The 18,909-nt window shown below is 41.9% G+C and overlaps 1 protein-coding gene across 1 annotated transcript in view; it reads left to right on the top strand.

Moving 5' to 3' along the window:
• The first annotated feature begins 7,689 nt into the window (after nucleotides 1–7,689).
• ERCC6 (ERCC excision repair 6, chromatin remodeling factor) overlaps nucleotides 7,690–18,909 on the top strand; it is a 66,742-nt gene continuing 55,522 nt past the window's right edge. Inside the window, exons 1-4 of the mRNA XM_021699821.1 lie at nucleotides 7,690–8,111; nucleotides 9,975–10,095; nucleotides 11,995–12,106; nucleotides 15,607–16,324. Coding sequence (XP_021555496.1) covers nucleotides 7,690–8,111; nucleotides 9,975–10,095; nucleotides 11,995–12,106; nucleotides 15,607–16,324 — 1,373 coding nt within the window. The remainder of the gene's footprint in view (nucleotides 8,112–9,974; nucleotides 10,096–11,994; nucleotides 12,107–15,606; nucleotides 16,325–18,909) is intronic.

Genomic DNA, 18,909 nt, shown 5'->3' with positions numbered 1-18,909 from the left:
CTGTTTTGTAGGGGTAGGGAGAGTTTCTTACACTGAACACTAAACAGAAATTAAAGGCACAGTGACAATTCTGGTCATATTTAAATGAGTTAATATTTGTAAAGCACTCAGGACAAAACCTGGCCCACAGTCAGGGCTATAAAACTGCTTGTTACATAAAACGCATTAAAATCCAAAGTGGTAAGTGCCATAGTAGAGATATTGAAAATATCAGTTTAGGGTGCGGAGGAGCTGTGAAGGCCTAACTCTGTTTGGAGGGTCAGGGAAAGCGTCAGAAAAAGAAACTTTGGAATGGGTGAGAGAATTCCAGGCAGAGAGACCCATGTGCAAAATCACATAGGCCTGATGATAACAATTAGGGATATGCTGGGAAAAAATAAAATGGTCCCCCTCCTACCAAAAACCCTGGTTCATAGATTTTGTCTATTTCTGTAGTGTAAATACTCCCACATGGCCAATTTTAAGTTCCCAATGTGAGGCCTCTGATTCATATGTTGAAGCCCTAACCCCTAATGTGACTGTATTTAGAGATACAGCCTTTAGGAGGTACTTAAGGTAAATAAGGTCTTAAGAGTGGGGTGGGTCCTAATCTGATGGAGCGGGCGCCCTTATAAGAAAAGGAAGAGACAGAAGCGCCTGGGTGGCCCAGTCGGTTAATTGTTTGCCTTTGGCACAGGTCATGATCTTGGGGTCCTGGGATCGAGCCCCACATTGGGCTCCCTGCTCAATGGGGAGTCTGCTTGCCCCTCTTCCTCTGTCCCTCATCCCCACTCCCCTCGTGCTCTCTCAAATAAATAAATAAATCTTAAAAAAAAAAAGTGGGGGGGGAAGGAAAAGGAAGAGACACCAGAACTCTCTCTCCACCATGTGAGGACAGTGAGAAGGTAGCTGTCTGCGAGCCCAGAAGAGAGTCCTCACCAGAATTGAATTGGACTTCCCAGCCTCTAGAACAGTGAGAAAATAAATATCTGTTGTTTAAGCCACCAAGTGCATGGTATTTTATGGCAGCCTGAGCAAACTAAGACAGTTGGAAAGAGGTGCACACAATGACTTGCTAGACAGTCCAAGCTGACTGCAGCACAGTACAAATAGAACAGTAAATAGTTCCTTAAATCTTGAGCAGAGGCATCCAGAGAGTGCAGAAAAATCAGATTGGGCAGGATAATAAAACGGCTTGGATAACATGTTAAATAGCTTGGATTTTATCTTGCAGGGGTGGGTCTCAGGCAGAGGAGAGACATGATCAGAAGGCTCTGAAATCCCCACCCAAGTTCATGGGTAGGGAGCAAGACTGGGCTAGGAGACTGGTTGCAACGGTCAAGAAAATTGAACAGAGGGGATGGAGAAGATGGGATAGATGTGTAAGCTATGGGGGAGGCAGAACCAATGGAACTTGGGGACTGAATGGATGTAGGGGGGAAGGAGAGAGGTTTTGGTTGACATTCAGACACCTAAGTTTGTAAATGAGTATTATAAGTAAGTTACTAAAACCCCCACCACTTCTTATATTCTATCTTAACCCATTCAGGCTGCTAACAGACTACCACAGAACTGGCAGCTTAAAAATAACAGAAATTTATTTCTCATAGTTCTGGAGGCTGGGAAATCTGAGATCAAGATGTCGACAGATTCGGTGTCTGGTGAGAGCTCATTTCCTGCCATCTTTTTGCTATGTCCTCACGTAGCAGAAGGGGCGAAGGATCTCTCTGGGGCCTCTTTTATAAGGGCACTAAATTCCATTCATAAGGGCATGAGTGAAAAGAAGGATCCTGAGTATTCAGGTGGGCACAGGAATCATCGAAATCTGAATTGTTGCTGCTAATGTGACCTTATTACCATTCTCAGGCAACAGAGGTCAGGAGAAACTTGGCTTAGAGAAATTACATAGATCCTTTAATTAACTAAATACAAATTCATCTAAAAAGCTTTACTGAATTAATAGTGACTGTTTCATTATGCCTTTTCTAAATTAAAGGGATACTAAAAGGATAATTACAATTGTGTGGGGGTAATGATGCATCTTTCCAGTCTGAAGCTCCAAACCTACTCTCCATCTCTCTCAACTCTGCCCTGTGCCCAAAGAGGCTGATCTATACAGAATGGAATCAACAGCCTCCGTTGCCCTCTGGTAGTCAGTAGGTTTTGACCAATGGGAGGCAGCAGCAGATGAAATAATGAAAGGGTAGTTAGTTCAGGGTATTTATTTTCCCAGTTACCTCCCACTGAGTGACCATGGGTTAGTACATTTCAACTGGTCTTTTCCATTCAACTATTCTCTTCCGAACCTTTGTCTTCCCATTACCCTTTCATGCCCAGGGATGGTGTATTCATTTGTTAGTGCTGCCATAACGTAGTACTACAGACTGGGTGACTTAAAAAAGAGAAATTTATTTTCTCACAGTCTGGAGGCTGTAAGTCTGAGATCAAGGATTGGCAGGGCTGGTCTCTTCTGAAGCCTTTCTTCTTGAATTGTAGATGGCTGTTGTGTCCCTGTGTCTTCACATGGTCTTTCCTCTGTGCATGTCCATGCCCTAATCTCCTCTTCTTATAGGGACACCAGTTATATTGGGTTAGAGCCTACCCCAATAACCTCATTTTAACTTAATAAAATGTTCTTAGGGTCTTCAGAGATCCTATCTCCAAATACAGTCACATTTGAGGTACTGGGGGTTAGGATTTCAATTGAATTTGGAGGGATGCAATCCAGCTCATAACATATGGGAATAGCTCCTAACATTTTGCCTTCGCAGGGGTACTGTGCCATCTGAGTTGTTTTCCTAATCCTGCCCACACCTTTGTAAAAGTTATTAATTCTCAACTACCTAGTTTGAGTGTACCATCTGCTTCCTGTCCAAATTCTGATTGATACACGGGGGCGCACCAAAATAGTGCACATTAAAAGGGGGACCTCATTCTCAAAATGGTTGGGAACCACTCTATTTCAGGGAGAAACAGCTTTCATATTCAAGCATTAAAACTCATACCTTACCAATGCCTTTCTATTCTCAATTATTGTATTCAGGAGATCACTAGAATTCTTTATTCCTTTGTAAAAAAACAAGTTACATTTTTATGTAACTTGCGGGTGACTTGAGGCAAAGGTAAATTGGTGCTGCTGACAAGAGAGATATGGTAGTATTACTGAGTATTACCAAGTAGCTTCCCAGCCCCCTTTTCCTATTGTCCAACTTCAGGCTTCAAAATGAGGAAGGCATTTCCCTACCCAGGACAAAAGATCCTTTCCTAAAAAAAAAAAAAAAAAACCCACCCCCCCCCCCCCCCCCAAAAAAATCCCCCAAAGATCCTTCCCTTAGTCACTGAGGTCACTGCTACTCCTCTGGGAGGAGGACTATCTGGCCCTGGCCCTGGAAAATCCACCCTCTTACAGGGCTGGAATCCCTGGGCTAGGAAGCTGCCTTGTTTGGTAAGGCTGACACCCCTCATGGGCTACTCCTTCCTCAGGTAAACCTCAGTTTCCTCCCTTCATTCTGAACCTAGGTGTTGATATTTTGTTTCTTCAAAAGCTCCAAGCAAAAATTCTCATTTGGCTCAAAATCCTTCTTACCTCTTTGATATGAAGACAGATAGTAAATGACTCACTAATGCCATCAAGACATTCATGTAGGCCCACTACACACACACACACACCATCTCCACCCACATATGTGTGTAGGAGATGGAGGGGCAACAGAGATAAATAAGTCCTCTCCCTATTCTTTGCGTGCCAACAGCCGTACCAGAGGACCAAGAGGTAGCAACAACGTCTACCGCATGTGGCTACTGAAATTTGACATTCAAGCCGGCTCCCTTCCCCACGCTGATTTTCTTTGGGGTTCACGGAACACACGTACTTCTCTCTCCCTCTCTCTCTTTCTTTCTGGAAACACGTCTTTTAATTCTTATGATCGCTTTACTAAAGAGGTATTTTTTGACCAGGACTGAAGCGCGTGCCTGAAGCCGCACAGCCGGTCACCAGCCCTTAAAACACTCACACAAATCGTAGCTGGAAAGGCGGGGCTACACGCATCCCACCAATCACGTGGTCGCGCACACTTTTCCAGGGCAGCCTGGCGCATGCGCTGTGGTCGGGTCATGCTTGGGGGCGGTGCTTACGGCGGACAAAAGACGCATGCGCCGCGGCCGGCCCCGTGTTCGGGTTCCACGGCTGGTGGCGGCGGTGGAGTCTACGTTTACGTACGGGTGGCCGCGCGGCCCTGGGGTGAGTGTTCGGGTGGCCGGGCTGAACGTCGAGCAGGGGATGTCTGGGCCCCGCTCGGACTCCCAGGCGCCCATGGCCTCGCCTCGGGCATCTGGCCGCCTTGAGGAAGCCCATCGGCGGGGCTGGCCGGTAGCTGGCCCTCGAGTCGGGCGCGCGCCTTCTGTGCCGGCGCACCTGCGGCCGGAAGTGACGAAGCAGCGCGCTCTCACCTGGGGCGGCGGGCGGCACACTACAGTGCCCTCCACGAAACCTCTACTTCTGGGTTTTGTGTCGGCCCCGGAGCGCAGGATCAGCGCGGCCCTGTTTGATTTCGATTAAAAAACTGGAGTTGTTTGTTACTTGAAAGAGAGAATCGGGGTAAATACAAGTCAGGCGCTTTGGGCATTGTTATTGTCAAGTGGGAGTGTGTAAAGGAGGATTGAGCAGTCCGTATACGAATGCTGTAACATTGATTTCCTACGTAGCATCCATCTTCACCCTGTTCCAAGCTGCAGTCATTTTTCACTCGTGTGTCTCCCATCATTTCCTTGTTGTACTGTTTCCTCCAATCCGTTGTCCATATAGTAGCCCAGGTGGTCTCTTAGGAACTTGAAATAGGTCATGCCACCGTCACCCTGTTTAAAACTCTTAAAAATCATTCCATTGTAATTGGAATAAAATCCAAGTTCATGTTTTCCTAGGTCCTTTGTGATCTTGACTACCCCTCCATCTTCACTTATGCCCCACTCCCTCCCCAGCTAGGCATGTTTACAGCCAAATTTGCAAACCAGAATCTAGCTCCTCCCACAGAAGCCCCAGTGCTCAAAGGGGAGGACAGTGAAGATACTGTTTTTCCAGATGATTACGCCTTGCAGAGTGTTAGAAGGTATTCTGTAAGATTTATACAATGAATGGAGTCTTTATCAGCAACTTTAACTCAGTTGTTCATGTAGGATAAAGTAAAAAATTCTCACTGCGTTCCATCCTTCTTTCATTTTCCCAAGTGCCCCAGCTCTTACCAGCCTTAGAAATTACACGTTTCTTTGCAAAATGTTCATTCCAGTTTTGGCCTTATTAATCCTTTTCATCCTTCAGATACTGGCTCAAGTATCACTTTATCAGAGAGGTCTCCCTTCTCATACCTACCTTTGCACTGTCAATTAGGTTCCTCTGTTATTTTGTCCTAAAGAATCCTGTACTTTTATAGCAGTTACCATAATTACATTTGTGGGTATAACTTATACATGAACATACATATTTAAATGTGTAAATATGTATGTATGTAATTCTTAAAATGTATGTCTTCCCCAAGAGACTCTAAGCTCTATGGTGACAGAAACTAGTTAACCTAGTACACTGTCTGGCATAATTGACTATCAAGTATTTGTTGAATGGATGATTTATTTCACTTCTGAAACTGTTTAGCTTCTGATGAGAACCTCCTGGTTTTCTGCGCTTATTCCCAGGAGACTTGCCCTTTGGTCCACGGTCATGCTCCAAGTGGCTTCTTGATGTCTCCCTCTCTCCTTCCCTCCCTTCCTATCCCAGTCCCTTCTGGCTTGTTTTTTTTTTTTTTTTTTTTTATTTCTCCCCCTTGGACCCCAAGTTCAGTTTCTTGAACTACTCTTCTCAGCATTTGTATCCATGCCCTTTTGTCCTTCTGTACTTCTGCCTGAAAACTCCCAACAGTGACATTTCCCCTGGGGCTGTTAATTACCAAAGGAGGAAATTGTGCAGCCTTGGGGATTGTTGGCAATCCATGGTTTTGGGGGGCCCTCCACACCTGTCACCAGTGTTTGTTTCCCATCATTTATTCCAGATTCTTATTCTTCTCCGGCTCCTCCTTCTGCTTCCCATCTGCTTCCTTTCTGCGATTCTCATTTTTATGACTGAATTCACCAGTGATTCAGTTGTCCACATCAGATTTGTTATTTTAGACTTCTCTATGAACCTTACTTCCCTTCAGCATATATGGAGTATCTTTTATGTTATCAGACCCTGGGCCACGGGTTGAGAGCTTAGCTTGTATATGTTTCTTTAGCTCCAGACCCAAAGCATTGTCCCTTCCTCTGTTTCCAGGTGGCCTCTTGTTGGTGCCTCTTCTACAGACCTGCCCTGCTGTGTTGTTATTGACATGTTTCTTCTCCGCTAGAGAATGAGCTGCTCTGGAATGGATAGTGCAAAGTTCCTGGCGTCTTTGTATCCTAGTGTTAGTCGCCAGGACCAAAGTTTTATTTAATGAGAAATCAGTGGGGCTTATTGGGAGAACTTCTGGTATTTTTATATAAATAAAGTTGTGGTGGTGGAAGAAACCTTCGTTTATTCAGTTAAATAAAAAGCAGGGCTGTCTCTTGGTTATTGCATTGCTTTTTAATGTATTTATTGGAGTTACACAGGCAATATAGTGAACACATATTCACTGTTTTCATTATTCCCCCCATTCCTTCTGCTTCCTCCTCCCCAGTGGTTGCAGGTTTAGTGTGTATCTCCAGATCACTTTGAATGCATTCCAAATTTACAGGTGCAGATATATATTTTTTTATCCAACATAAATGTGTTCGTACTCTGTGGTATTTTTTCAGTTTACAAGACTTTTATATCAGTGTCACTGAAAATACTTAATGCCTATACTAAACTATTGGCATGCTACAGTGAACATCCCGTATGTATGTGAGTATTTCTCTGGAGTAAATATTTGGTCACGTGCATTTTAAATCTTGATAGATATTGTTAAACTGCCTTTCAAAAAAGCTTTAGTAATTTATATTGCCACCAGTATTGTGTGAGGGTGGATCTTCCTTGTCTGTATTGGATATCATCAGGCCCAACCTGTTTTTGCCAGCCTGATTGGTGAGAAATTGTATTGCACATTGAAATGGGGTTATTTTTGAGAGTACTTAATCTTTCTCAGATTCAGATTTTAGTGGTGATGCTGTGTCTTGTTCAGAGTTTGTTTATTAGAGTAAATGTTCAACCTCAGTTTCTGCTGGTCAGATTTGTAGAGAAGCTTGTTCCTTACTTCACAAAATTTGTATATCACAGTTCCTCATGCCACACTGTATTGTGAATCTTTTGTGCCATAATGCAGTGAAGATGCTCACTTGGAAAGTAGTCAAATGACTTCAGTTGATTTGGAGAAGACTCTTAGGGTGTCAGTCAAGATTTTGGTTGCCAGTTTTCTTAGCTGGCTCTCCAGATGTCCTTTGTTGTTGATACTGTGCTTTTTTCTTCTTGTTTGTCTTTTGTTTTTGTTTTTGTTTTTTTTGGTTAATTTTTCTTATTTATTATCAGAACTCAAGAAGATGTATAGCTTGTGCCCTTTTAAGAAAAGTAACACTTGAAACATCGAATTTATCTAATTGGAGGATTACTTGATCTTTTGAGAAATCAATCTTCTTTAATTATAAAAATTTTAAGGAACTATATAAATATCAACTCTTTATAACCAAAGGCTTATTACATTTTTTTTCCTTTTAGATAGTCTGTAGAGGATGCAAAATGCGAGAATCCCCCACTCAAGTCAAACTCAGGAACAAGACTGTTTGCAAAGTCAGTATGTCAGTGATAGACAAGAAATGACAAGCAAGCAAGAGAATGATGACAATGCAGAGGTGGAGGAAAGCCTCCCCTCTTGTTCCTCTGTTAATGGACCATCCACTTCTGCTGAGGGGTGTTCATCGGAAGTTCCGAGAAGAGGGCCGGCCCTGCTGCACATCGACAGACATCAGATACAGACGGTGGAGCCGAGTGCGCAGGCCCTTGAACTGCAGGGGTTGGGTGTGGATGTGTACGACCAGGACGTGCTGGAACAGGGTGTGCTTCGGCAAGTGGACAGCGCCATTCATGAGGCCAGCCGTGCGGCCCAGCTTGCAGATGCGGAGAAGGAGTATCGATCAGTCCTGGATGACCTCACGTGAGTGTAGACCGTCTTCTCTGATTGCAGAATTTGTGTTTACATATGATGGAGAAATTCAGATAATAGCTGTGGTATTCCAAAAATCTAGGAGATTTATAGAACCTCTTATTTGGAGGATGGAGTCAATTAGGGCAGTCCTTGAGCCTGTGTGTGAACCCCAGCCCTTTCCCTCAGGAGCAGCACTGAATGTCGTAGTCAGGGTCTCAGGCCAGCTCACAACAACCTGTTTATGCATAACGTCCTAGAGAGAAATAGTGTTCTAAGTACCCTAGAACTCACAAGCATGTGCCCAGAATGGTTTTCAGGAGAAGTGAACCTAAAGGTGTGACGTGTGCTACTTGAGATACAGGAACACATCACCCTCCCTCCCCTCACATTTTTCTCTTGTCCTATAGTTTCTTTCCAGTTTCCTGTGTCTACACCAAGTGTCAGTGTTTTGGTGATTTTTCAGATTTGCATTTCTGAAAATAATGTGAAGCAACTCCTTGCTTTTCCTTCCTTCTGTCCTACTTGTGCCTCTACAGGAAAGATGAAGTCCCGTGGAAACTTCATTTGTGTGTTAGAAGAGAAGCAGGCTCTGGACCTGGGCTAGAAGGCTGGGGCAGGTGAAGATTGAACTCCTTCCCTATTGCCAGCCTGCCCTGTCTTGGCCAGTGTTCTAGGCTGTGTCAGGCAAGCATGAAAGAGGAGAGTAATGAGTGGTGGAATGGTGCAGTCTCAGATGGGGGTGGCTGGGGGAGGGGAGAGGAGGGAAGAATGAGGAGCTGTTGGCAACCCTCAGCCAAGGAGACTGTGGTACAGATGGCTGTTGGAACTTAAAGGACATGTTTTCTGCCAGCAGCTTCCTGGTGTGTTCTTTTGGCTGCTTGAGTAGCAGGTATTCTGGAATACTTGTAGTATTCCAGGTGTGAGGAGCTCAACTCCTGATAAGAAGCACACTTTTACATTTGACCTTGGAAATGTGCCTACTGCTTGCATAGGTGACGTCAGAGTGCTGCAGAATTACCACGGAGATGAACACTAGATCCTTGGTGACATGTGGTTAGACTGCCAGTAACTTGCACTGATAACATCTTTTGTCCTGAAATCCACAAAGGATACAAAGAGCAGATTATACAAGTGTCAAGATTGAATCTGTCTTTTGAAAGTTGGGAGTTACCATTCTGTGGTGTCTGTTTTAGGAGCATTATATTAGAGATTTTTTTTTTTCCCCCTTCAAACTATAAAATATAATGCTACAGCAAATAAGTCTTCAGTATTGTGAAAGAAAAATATTGTTGCAGATATCTGACTTATATAAAAAAAAATGTCAGCATTTTTAGTACTTTTCCAAACTTTGGGTGACTTCCAAATGAGCTTTAAAAACCCATGTATGGGTTGTTGATAATGGGGGAGGGTGTATGTGTTTGGGGAAGGATATATGGGAGTCTCTGTACCTTCCTCTCAGTTTTACTGTGAACCTAAAACTGCTCTAAAAAAATAAAATCTTAAAAAAAAAAATCAAGCCATGTGTATGTATTTTTTTATCTAAAAGGACAATTTATTGCACATTGTTTTAGCACAGTCTCTTGAATCTAGTACACACTTAAAATGCTTGTAGAGTGAATGAAACAGCTTACAAATGGGAATGTGCTGATTTCAATCAGCCAGATCAAAGAAAACACTAGCAGTTACCTTGAACTTCTAATAACCCTTCAAGTTGTAGATGTGGCCAACAAGAATATGCATTCTGGTTTAGTTTCTTTTACCTTTTAGTTAATAAGAGGTAAAAGGACATCTTTGTAGCATTTCTGTTTTCACATTACACTATTAAAAAAATGTTACCAGAGTGGAAAATAGACATTTTATTTTATTTTTCAGGTCATGTACAACATCCCTACAGCAAATCAATAAAATTATTGAACAACTTAGCCCTCAAGCTGCTACCAACAGAGACATCAACAGGAAACTAGATTCTGTAAAACGACAGAAGTATAATAAGGTGATTCCAAATAACACATTAAGTATTGCATTTTTGAAAAAGTCATCAGTTCTGTTCATTTAATATTTGGGAAGTATTCTGAAAAGTAGTTAAGACGTGAAGGAAATAGGTATAATAGAAAATTTTGAGTTCCTATTTTTATGTTTAATATTTCAGCTATTTCCCTTTAATATCTTCTGTTAAAGAATATCTTTTAAAGTACACACATACACATATTTTTGAGAAAAGGTTCCCTTGTTGGCTTTGCATGCTGCCTTATTGATGTTTACGATTATGGTCTTCCTTGCTGTGCCATTTTCTTTTACCCAGCTTAGGCTCCTGTTTGGCATGCCGGCCTCTCCTCAGTCTCTTTGTGTTGTGTGAACTTACTTTCTTTTTTGCTTGGCTCTTGCTTGTCCTGATTATATACACTGTGTTTCCTTTTGCTATAGCCATCACCCCTCACACACTCATGCTCACTGTTCTTAGGTATTATGGTCATCACCTGGACACACTGATGGGTCTGCACTTAGGGTTGTACAACTTCAGGGTAGGGAATATCTGTTACTTATGACACTGTTTTTTTGAGGTTTGTAACATTTTTTAGAATTTATGCTTTATGAAAATAGAGTAGGCAGGAATGACTAGTTTTGATCATTTTATTTCTGCCATCCAAAATGATGAGCAGATATCCTTGTGCTGGCAATTGACCCACTGCAGTGAGTAAAGTCCTTGCATCTCTTATTTAAGCTTCACTAGTGATGTCTATAGACTCAGTGCCTCCTTTTGCTTTCCACACACCAGTCCATTATCTTCACCATCCCATCGTCTGTCCCCTACCTCCAGAATAGCAGCCCAAAGCTTAGAGCTAGCAGTGGCTTCAGGAAGCTGGGGTCTCCCCAAAGCAGAGATAGGACATCTGGCCTCTTGTGCGAGCATGTGAATGAATGTTCAGAGACCTCTGACCTTGGGCTTCTGGTGGGCTGAAGTTTCAAGGAGCAGTGAGGACCAGACTTTGGGCCATTTTACGTACTAGTCTAAGTCAATTGTATATTCCTATCTTTCTAAAACAGCCCTTTGATGGTTGGAGATAGACTATTCAGAGAGAAAGGCTGTGTTTAGTTTTTAGAAAGGCTGTTTAAATGAGATGAAATGAGGGAAAACTGAAAGAAAAGGAATTCCAGTTTAGTATAACATGGCATTATACTCAGCATTTCTTCTCATCCCACTCTCATATTTGGTGTTCAGACATTCTTGAACTTGGAAGAAGAACCAGGTACCATAGGCCTAGTTAATTGGAGATGCCCTGGGAATGGCTGCATAGCTGAACTCTCGTGATGTAGAGGGAGATAAGACAAAGAGGGGTCTGGGGTGGGTAGGGTAAAAGGGTATATCCAAATGCTTTTAAAGTCTAGTAATTGGGTAGAATACTATAAAAGACTATAAAGGACAATTGTAAATATGGTAGATGAGCAGAGGAGGCTTTTTCAAGTGTTTGAACATTTGTGTTTGTTTCTTATCCCTACAGCCATTGACCTCATAGCCTGTCGTTTGCTAAGGTCAGAAACAAAGTTTAATAATTTACACAGTGTGCAGTGGGGAAAACCAAGTAGAGCAGTTCTACCACCTCTGTGGAGAGTCAGTACATGTGAAATTAAGTGCTCAGGCACATAGAAAGCTGGGCCGCCCAGACAGGAGAGTGGGTGGGGACAGGGATGCCTGCCTGATGGAAATGCTTTTAGGCCTACATCCTGCTAGAAAAGTGGCAGTTGCTCAAATAAGGTGCTCTATAATAATAGCAACGTATGGGATTTCTGTTTTATTTTGCTCTTGATTAAAGTTTTTAAATTTATCTTTTGTATTTAACAATAAAACACTCATTTCATTGTTGTTTTCTGTATTCAATATTTACCACTCAAGGAACAACAGCTAAAGAAGATCACAGCAAAACAAAAACGTCTCCAGGCCATCCTTGGAGGAGCAGAGGTACAAGTTGAACTAGATCATGCCAGTCTGGAGGAGGAGGATATAGGTGAGGATACTGGGAGCAGTGTCTCTTTGTTCTTGAATTGGTGCCTGATGCCTGTAGTGGTGGAGAGTATCTCCTCAGTCCTGGCCTGGGTTTCAAGAAAAATCCCTTTCTTTGCCTTACTGTTAAAACAGATTTAGGAAAATTTTACTCTCTACACCTGCAGAACCAAATATCTTAAGTTATATGGGGGTTTTTGGAGAATGAAAGTAAATGCTTAACTCCATCTACTAGAGGCTGCTGGTGCACATTTGGTATTATGTTTAATAAATTAGAGAGCTTAACATTCTTGTGTAGTTAATTTTGTAGAGACAACTAACATCTTGATCAAATTACGTTTTTAAGCCCAGCATCATCAGTCAGCATTCATAGAATTGCTTTTACATATGTTTTTGGGATGTATTTGGCAGGTTTTCCAAGCATCACTTCTGTTTAAGAAAAGCTATCTTCATTCAGGTTATACTATGGCTCTGATTTTGTTTTTATTACTGCCCAGGATGGGTGTCTTTTGGAAAATGTTTTGAAAAAATGCGTAAGCTCTGAAACGAAATACCTTTGTAGTCTCTGTGTGTGTATATGTAGGTGCGTGTTTAGAAATTGTTGGTAGCTGCTCAGTCATTTAATACTTGAAATATAGACTAAGCCTTCTTAGCATTTAAGCTTTCCAAGCAAATATTTTCTACTAGCTCCTGAAGTTTATTCAGTAATACAGGAGAATTATTATGAAGAATTAATTGAGGCAATAGAAAAAAATATTAGAGAGATGGACTTCTAAATTTCAGTCTCTCAGAATTCGTTTGGCCTGCGACTAAGACTTTCACTGCTGAGGTACCGTGTTTCTTGTTCCTGTCTGGCTGCCTAAAACCTGCTACTGCGTTTTACCTCCTCTTGCTTCATTGGTAAAACTTTGCCCAGGATTAATAGTTACTTCCCCAATTCCAGAAGCCCCTTTTCGTCCTTGCTCCACTTGGCCTGTCTGTAGCAGCTGATACTTCTGTGCCTTCCAGGATCCCAGTCTCTCCTGGTTTTCCTTTTGGCCCTCTGACCGCTTCAGTAGGTTGTTTGTTTTTCTTTTTTGAAGGAGAAAGTCTGGGGTGGGAAGTATAGGGTGAGGGTGGGGGCATTAACAAGCTGATTCTAAAATTGATATAAAAATGTATTGGGCCAAGAAAAGTTAATCTTGAAGAAGAACAAAATAACAAGATGTGTTATCAAGCTATAGTAATTAAGACAGTGAGGTATGGGCACAAGGAAAAACAAATAGACCAATGGGACAGAATGTAGGGTCCAGCGAACAGACCCACCCATACGTGGTCACTTGGTTTATGACACATACGGCAGTGCAGTGCTGTGAAGAAGTATCATCTTTTCAGTAAGTGGTGCTTGGTTAATTCACACGAAGGTAAAATGAATCTTGGCCCATTACACCATGTACAAAAATAAATGACAAATAGATTTTAAATATAAATGTGAGTGGTAAAACAAAACTTTTAGAATATAGCATAGGAAAGTATTTTCATGATCTTAGGGCAAAGACTTAATGAGACACAAAAATGCTCACTTGTAAAGGAAAAGGTTTGATAAGTGAGCTATATCACAACTAAACTTCTGTTCAAAAGATAGCATTAAGAGAGTGAAAAGGCAAGCTGCAGAGTGGGAGAAGATATTTGCAACACCTGTATTAATTGAAGGACAGGAATCCAGAGTGTATTAAAGAACTCTTGGGAAAAGGCTAAAGACTTGAACATTTTCTTCAAAAGACGCTATTCAGAAGGTCAATAAATCTATGAAGAGGTGCCCTAGTTCATTAGTTCGTAGGGAAATACAAATTACAACCACAAAGTGGTACCATTACACACGTACCAGAATAACTAAAATGGTAAGAATGTAGACCAGTTGAAACTCTCAAACACTGTTGGTGGAACTTAAAATTAATAGGACCATTTTGAAAAACTGTTTGGCAGTGTCTCCTAAAGCTTAACATACCCAAAGAATTATGTAGAAACGTATTACTGAAGGATGTGTACTGGAATATTCATAGCAACATAATTCATAGTAGCTAAAACCTGGAAACTACCCAGATGTCCATTAACAGTGGAATGGAAAAATTATAGCGTAGCTATATGATAGAATACTAACAGCAATGAAAATTAACAGCTGCAACTATATTCAACAATAAGGATGAATCTCAAGCATAATGTTGAGCAAAATAAGCTGACACAAGTGTACAAACATTTCCATTTACATAAAGCTCAAAGCCAGGGACAGCTTGTTTGTAGTGTTAATAGTGTGGTCAGTCATTATTTTGGGGTGGGGTAGAGACTGGAAGGTGCCATGGAGGGTGCATCTGGCGGTGCTAGTAATTTCTGTTTCTTGTTCTGGATGTTGGTGTACAGGTATGTTTTTTTCTGAAAATACACTGAGCTGTACACTTAGTATTTGTGCACTTTCTGATGTGTATTTTTCTTCACCGCAAGTTCAGTGAAAAACTGGCTGTGGCATTACTGGACTACAAGAAATGTAGATTTTAGAATATGGATTCCTTGTGTAATGTTGCCAGAGATTAAGTTCAGAGATTTCTGGGTGACTTTATATTATTATGACCGAACTTCCAGTTTATGTCCTCTGTTCTGTTTGCACATCTAACACAGTGCTGTCCAGTAGACCTGTTTGCAGTGATGGAAATGCTGTCTGTGTTGTCTGTTGTGGTCGTCCTTAGCCCCACACGGCTTGTTGAGCACTTGAAATATGGCAAGTGCATCTGAGGAACTGAATTTTCAACTTAAATTTAAATAGCCACATGATGACTATTATATTGGGCAGTGCAGAGCAAACATTTAAGTTTTACCTATTTAGGTACATGTTGATTCTTTATACATTTGCAGTTTTACTGTCTCTTGAATTTTAAGTCCGTGTGGATGCTGGTATTCGAAGTGACATGGAAACTTGGGAGATTGCTTCCTTGGGGACTATTTGATAAGGAAACAGACACATTTGTCTGTATGTTACATATGAGTAGGTCTGTCTTTGGCTGCATTATTTTAGAAAAAGTTATTGAAAATCCACCTTTTTGAGTAGGAGTATATTGAGTTTGGCATGATGAATGCTATAATAAATTCATTCTCTTCTTTATATACAATATGCTTTAGTACATCCATGATATGTTTTAATTTTTAAAAAATTTTAATTTATCTTTCTTAGCATGTGCGAGTGGGGGGCGGAGCAGAGGGGGAGGGAGAGGGAGGGGGAAAGAATCTTAAGCAGACTCTGCACTGAGCGTGGGGCCTGCCATGGGGCTCAATCTCACAACCCTGAAATCATGACCTGAGCCGAAACCAAGAGTTGAAGACCCAAAAGACTGAGCCACCCAGGCACCCCCATCCATGGTATGTTTTTAAAATGTGAGTTAATCGTAGGTGCTGTTTGTTGAAGAAGTGACTATTTGTGTTGTACTCTTGGAAAGGTTTACGCTAGTGCCCACTACATTGTCATCCCTCTTTCAGAACCGGGGCCGTCCTGTCTCGGCAGCATGCTCATGCCTGTCCAGGAGATGGCTTGGGAAGAGCTCATCCGCACGGGCCAGATGACACCTTTTGGAACCCAGATCCCTCAGAAACAGGAGAAAAAGCCTAGAAAGCTAATGCTCAATGAAGCATCAGGCTTTGAAAAGTATTTGGCAGATCAAGCAAAATTGTCTTTTGAAAGGAAGAAGCAAGCTTGTAATAAAAGAGCAGCTAGAAAAACTGCAGCCTCGGTCACTTCGGAACTGAGCGCAACACTCCCTGAAAACAAACCAAATGAGCGAAGCAAAGTTCTCTCAAAAACAGATAAGCGCTTGAAAAAACACATGAAGCAGCTCCAGAAAAGGGCTCTTCATTTCCAGGGGAAAGTGGGCTTGCCGAAAGGAAAGAAACCTTTGGAGCCTGACATGAGGCCGAAGGCGGAGGGTGACTCCGAGGGTGACGAGTCCGAGTACTTACCCACGGAGGAGGAGCTGGAGGGGGCGGGGGGTGCCGAGCTGCTGGGAGAGGGCACGGACTATGACCTGAAGCCCAGGCTCACGCCCCGGAAACGGCAGAGAAAAGTCACGGTGCAGGAGATCGAGGATGACTTTTTTCCAAGTTCTGGGGAGGAAGCAGAAGCCGCCTGTGGAGGAGGAGGTCGGAAAGTAGTGAGATGCCGAGATGATGGAGATGAAGATTATTATAAGCAGCGGTTAAGGTCAGTCTGCAGATTGTAAACAGATTGTGCTGCTTGCTTTCTCTGAGGCCACAGGTTTATTAAATAAGAGTTCTAGATTCAGCTTAATGTATTAGACCCCCGTTTATCCAAAGGTTGGACTTCCTTTAGCCTTAGCCTCCCTGGACCAGCAGAGCCCCAGTGGAGCTAATCCCCAATGCTTCTAACTTCTGTATCTTCATTCAGATTTGGGGCAAGTCTCAGAAGAAAAGCTTAGGGGAAGGGCTGGGGCAAGAGGCCTGTTGAGGACCGAAGGCGGAGCCGTATGCCTTTATACTCAGGCCACCTGTAGCCAGGGGCAGGAAAAGGAACAGGCCGGCCTGTGTGGTGTATGCTGCGTGGTTGGTTTTTTCTTTTGAAGCAGGAAAGTAATTGTCCAGGACGTTCCTCCAAAAAGGAGCTGAAATTTAAGCTCTAGTGTATGAAAGAATAAGCTTGTTTTCTAAATTCCACCTTCCTTGTCTTGAGAAGGCGGCCCCCTGCGGAGTTATTAACTCCTGTCCTGCTGCGGGAAAGGCGGTTCACACGCACTGCCAACCCTTCCTTTTCACTCTCAGTTTTGATGCCGGGCACTGACTTTGGCTTTTCTTGCCATGACTCTCTCAGTAGATGATGCAAATAAGATGAAAGGGGAAGGTGATCGTGTTCCTTCGGGAAGTTGGTTGCCACATATTTTTTGTAAGCCCTGAGAAACTGGATGCTGCAGGTACCCAGTGTGCCCACCGAGCACGACCCTGCCGCATCTCTGGCCTCCCACATGAGCTCACGCAGCACTAAGAAAGTCCAAGGGAAAGGGAATCTGTTTAACAGATTAGTTTTTAAGTATTTGCTCCCGGGATGGCTTTTTCCCAGTCCTCAACAGTTTTTTCTTGTTTTCTATGTAGGGAGACCTCATTTATTGTGTTTCTTGTAGCTTTCCACTGACCTTCGTGAATTCAGATTGTCCTGATATTTTTTCCTTCTGTTATTTAGAACTGATGACCCACATCCAGACTGTCACATAATTCCCTAACCCTTTAAAAGCAGATGTGGCATAGTTCTTTTCACACAGAGTTTGAGGACCTGTGACCTAAATCCAGTTCTTGACCTCTTGTAGCATAGTTGAGGAGTGGCTTACATTTGTTACTTCTCATTGCAACTTTAACTTTATTTTGCACAATTAATATCAGTAGAGCTGTTTGAGGGATATCAGCGGGATACTCTTGAACCCTGAGCAGTGTCAGTCTATTTCGTAACTAACTGTAGAGAATTAAAAAAGTGTTAATCTCAACATACTGATTGTAAATGGAACAATATTTTCTTCTCATTCAATATTAAATTTATTTTAAATGTATTAGTATCTTGATCAGAAGCAGTTTATTTTGATTGAATTTTAAATACAGGTTTAATTTAAATTCATGGCAATACTTTTTTCTTAATAATCTCCAGACTGTAGAATAGTTATTTCTAAAGCCATATCAAAGCCAGTTTTTTGCTGAAGTTACAGTAAAATCTCAAATGAATTTCAGAAATATCAATAACTCTAATTGCCACCAAAATACTATAGCTCTTAAAATTTTATGGCCACAGTTATTAAGGCTGTTAAACTGCAGATAACACATTGAAATGTTTGTATTCCATCTCCTCTGGTACTCTTTGGATTGGGGGATGGTAAAAGAAAAGGCTCAGGACTGAGAAGCATTATTAAGAACATTTTAGAACTGCCAGTTGCTTTTTTTAATTTTCTTTCTTCTTGTTGCTGATCTTTGAATACAGATTGAAATTGTGATGGTATTCCCTTGAGTGAACCAAAAAAAAGACTTTAGGTTCCCTTATCTTAGCAGTGGTTTGATGATAGATGATCAGACTAAAGCCCCATAGAGTTTGCAACATAGAAAATGACTTTTTCTCTATGGTTAGAGCTTAGGAATATGTACCTAGGCCAGGCGCCTTTTATTGAACTTGTATTGGTTATAGCCCTGTGAATTATAATGCTCATTTAGACTCAGAAGTGAAAGTGAGTCACTCCTAGAGATCTCAACTCCTTTATTCTCTCAGCTGGAGCATCAGAGGTCTTTCCTTAGCTCTAGCTTAGTCCCAACTATGTATCTTTGTTTTTAGCTGTTGCCAACTGTGGGAATTTCCTGTCAAGCCTTTTCTATAGCTTAACCTTTTCTGGAACAGGATAATAGCATTTAGGATCCTACTTTCTCTGACTTAGCCCAAGACCTCAGATCAGTCTTGGAAGTGTTACACGTTTTTTTAAAGTGCCCATATGTTTTTTGCCTTTCCCAATTTGTATCCTGCTTCTGTCTCTGTACTAAGTTGCATTTGGAGGCTATCTCCTCAGTGGTGTTCCTTGATTTTCATACCTCTGATAATGTACCAGGATGGGTGAGCCAGTTCATAGAAGTACATATTCTGTCGGTTCTTACTCATGTCCTTAGTGTGCAGATCCTAGAAAACATCCATTATTTTTTAATTTTCATTTTGTAGCAGCAGTTTCTATTAGGGTATTGCTTTTAGTTGTGAGGTTCAGCTTTTCTTAAAATACATTGCTGCTTTAGAAAGCTAGGGTCTGGGAGCTC

The sequence above is a fragment of the Neomonachus schauinslandi genome, chromosome 6 (assembly GCF_002201575.2).
Source record: "Neomonachus schauinslandi chromosome 6, ASM220157v2, whole genome shotgun sequence".
In the NCBI taxonomy this organism is placed as follows: domain Eukaryota; kingdom Metazoa; phylum Chordata; class Mammalia; order Carnivora; family Phocidae; genus Neomonachus; species Neomonachus schauinslandi.
Note: the sequence above shows the minus strand (reverse complement) of the source record. Positions and strands in the feature narration are given on the sequence as shown.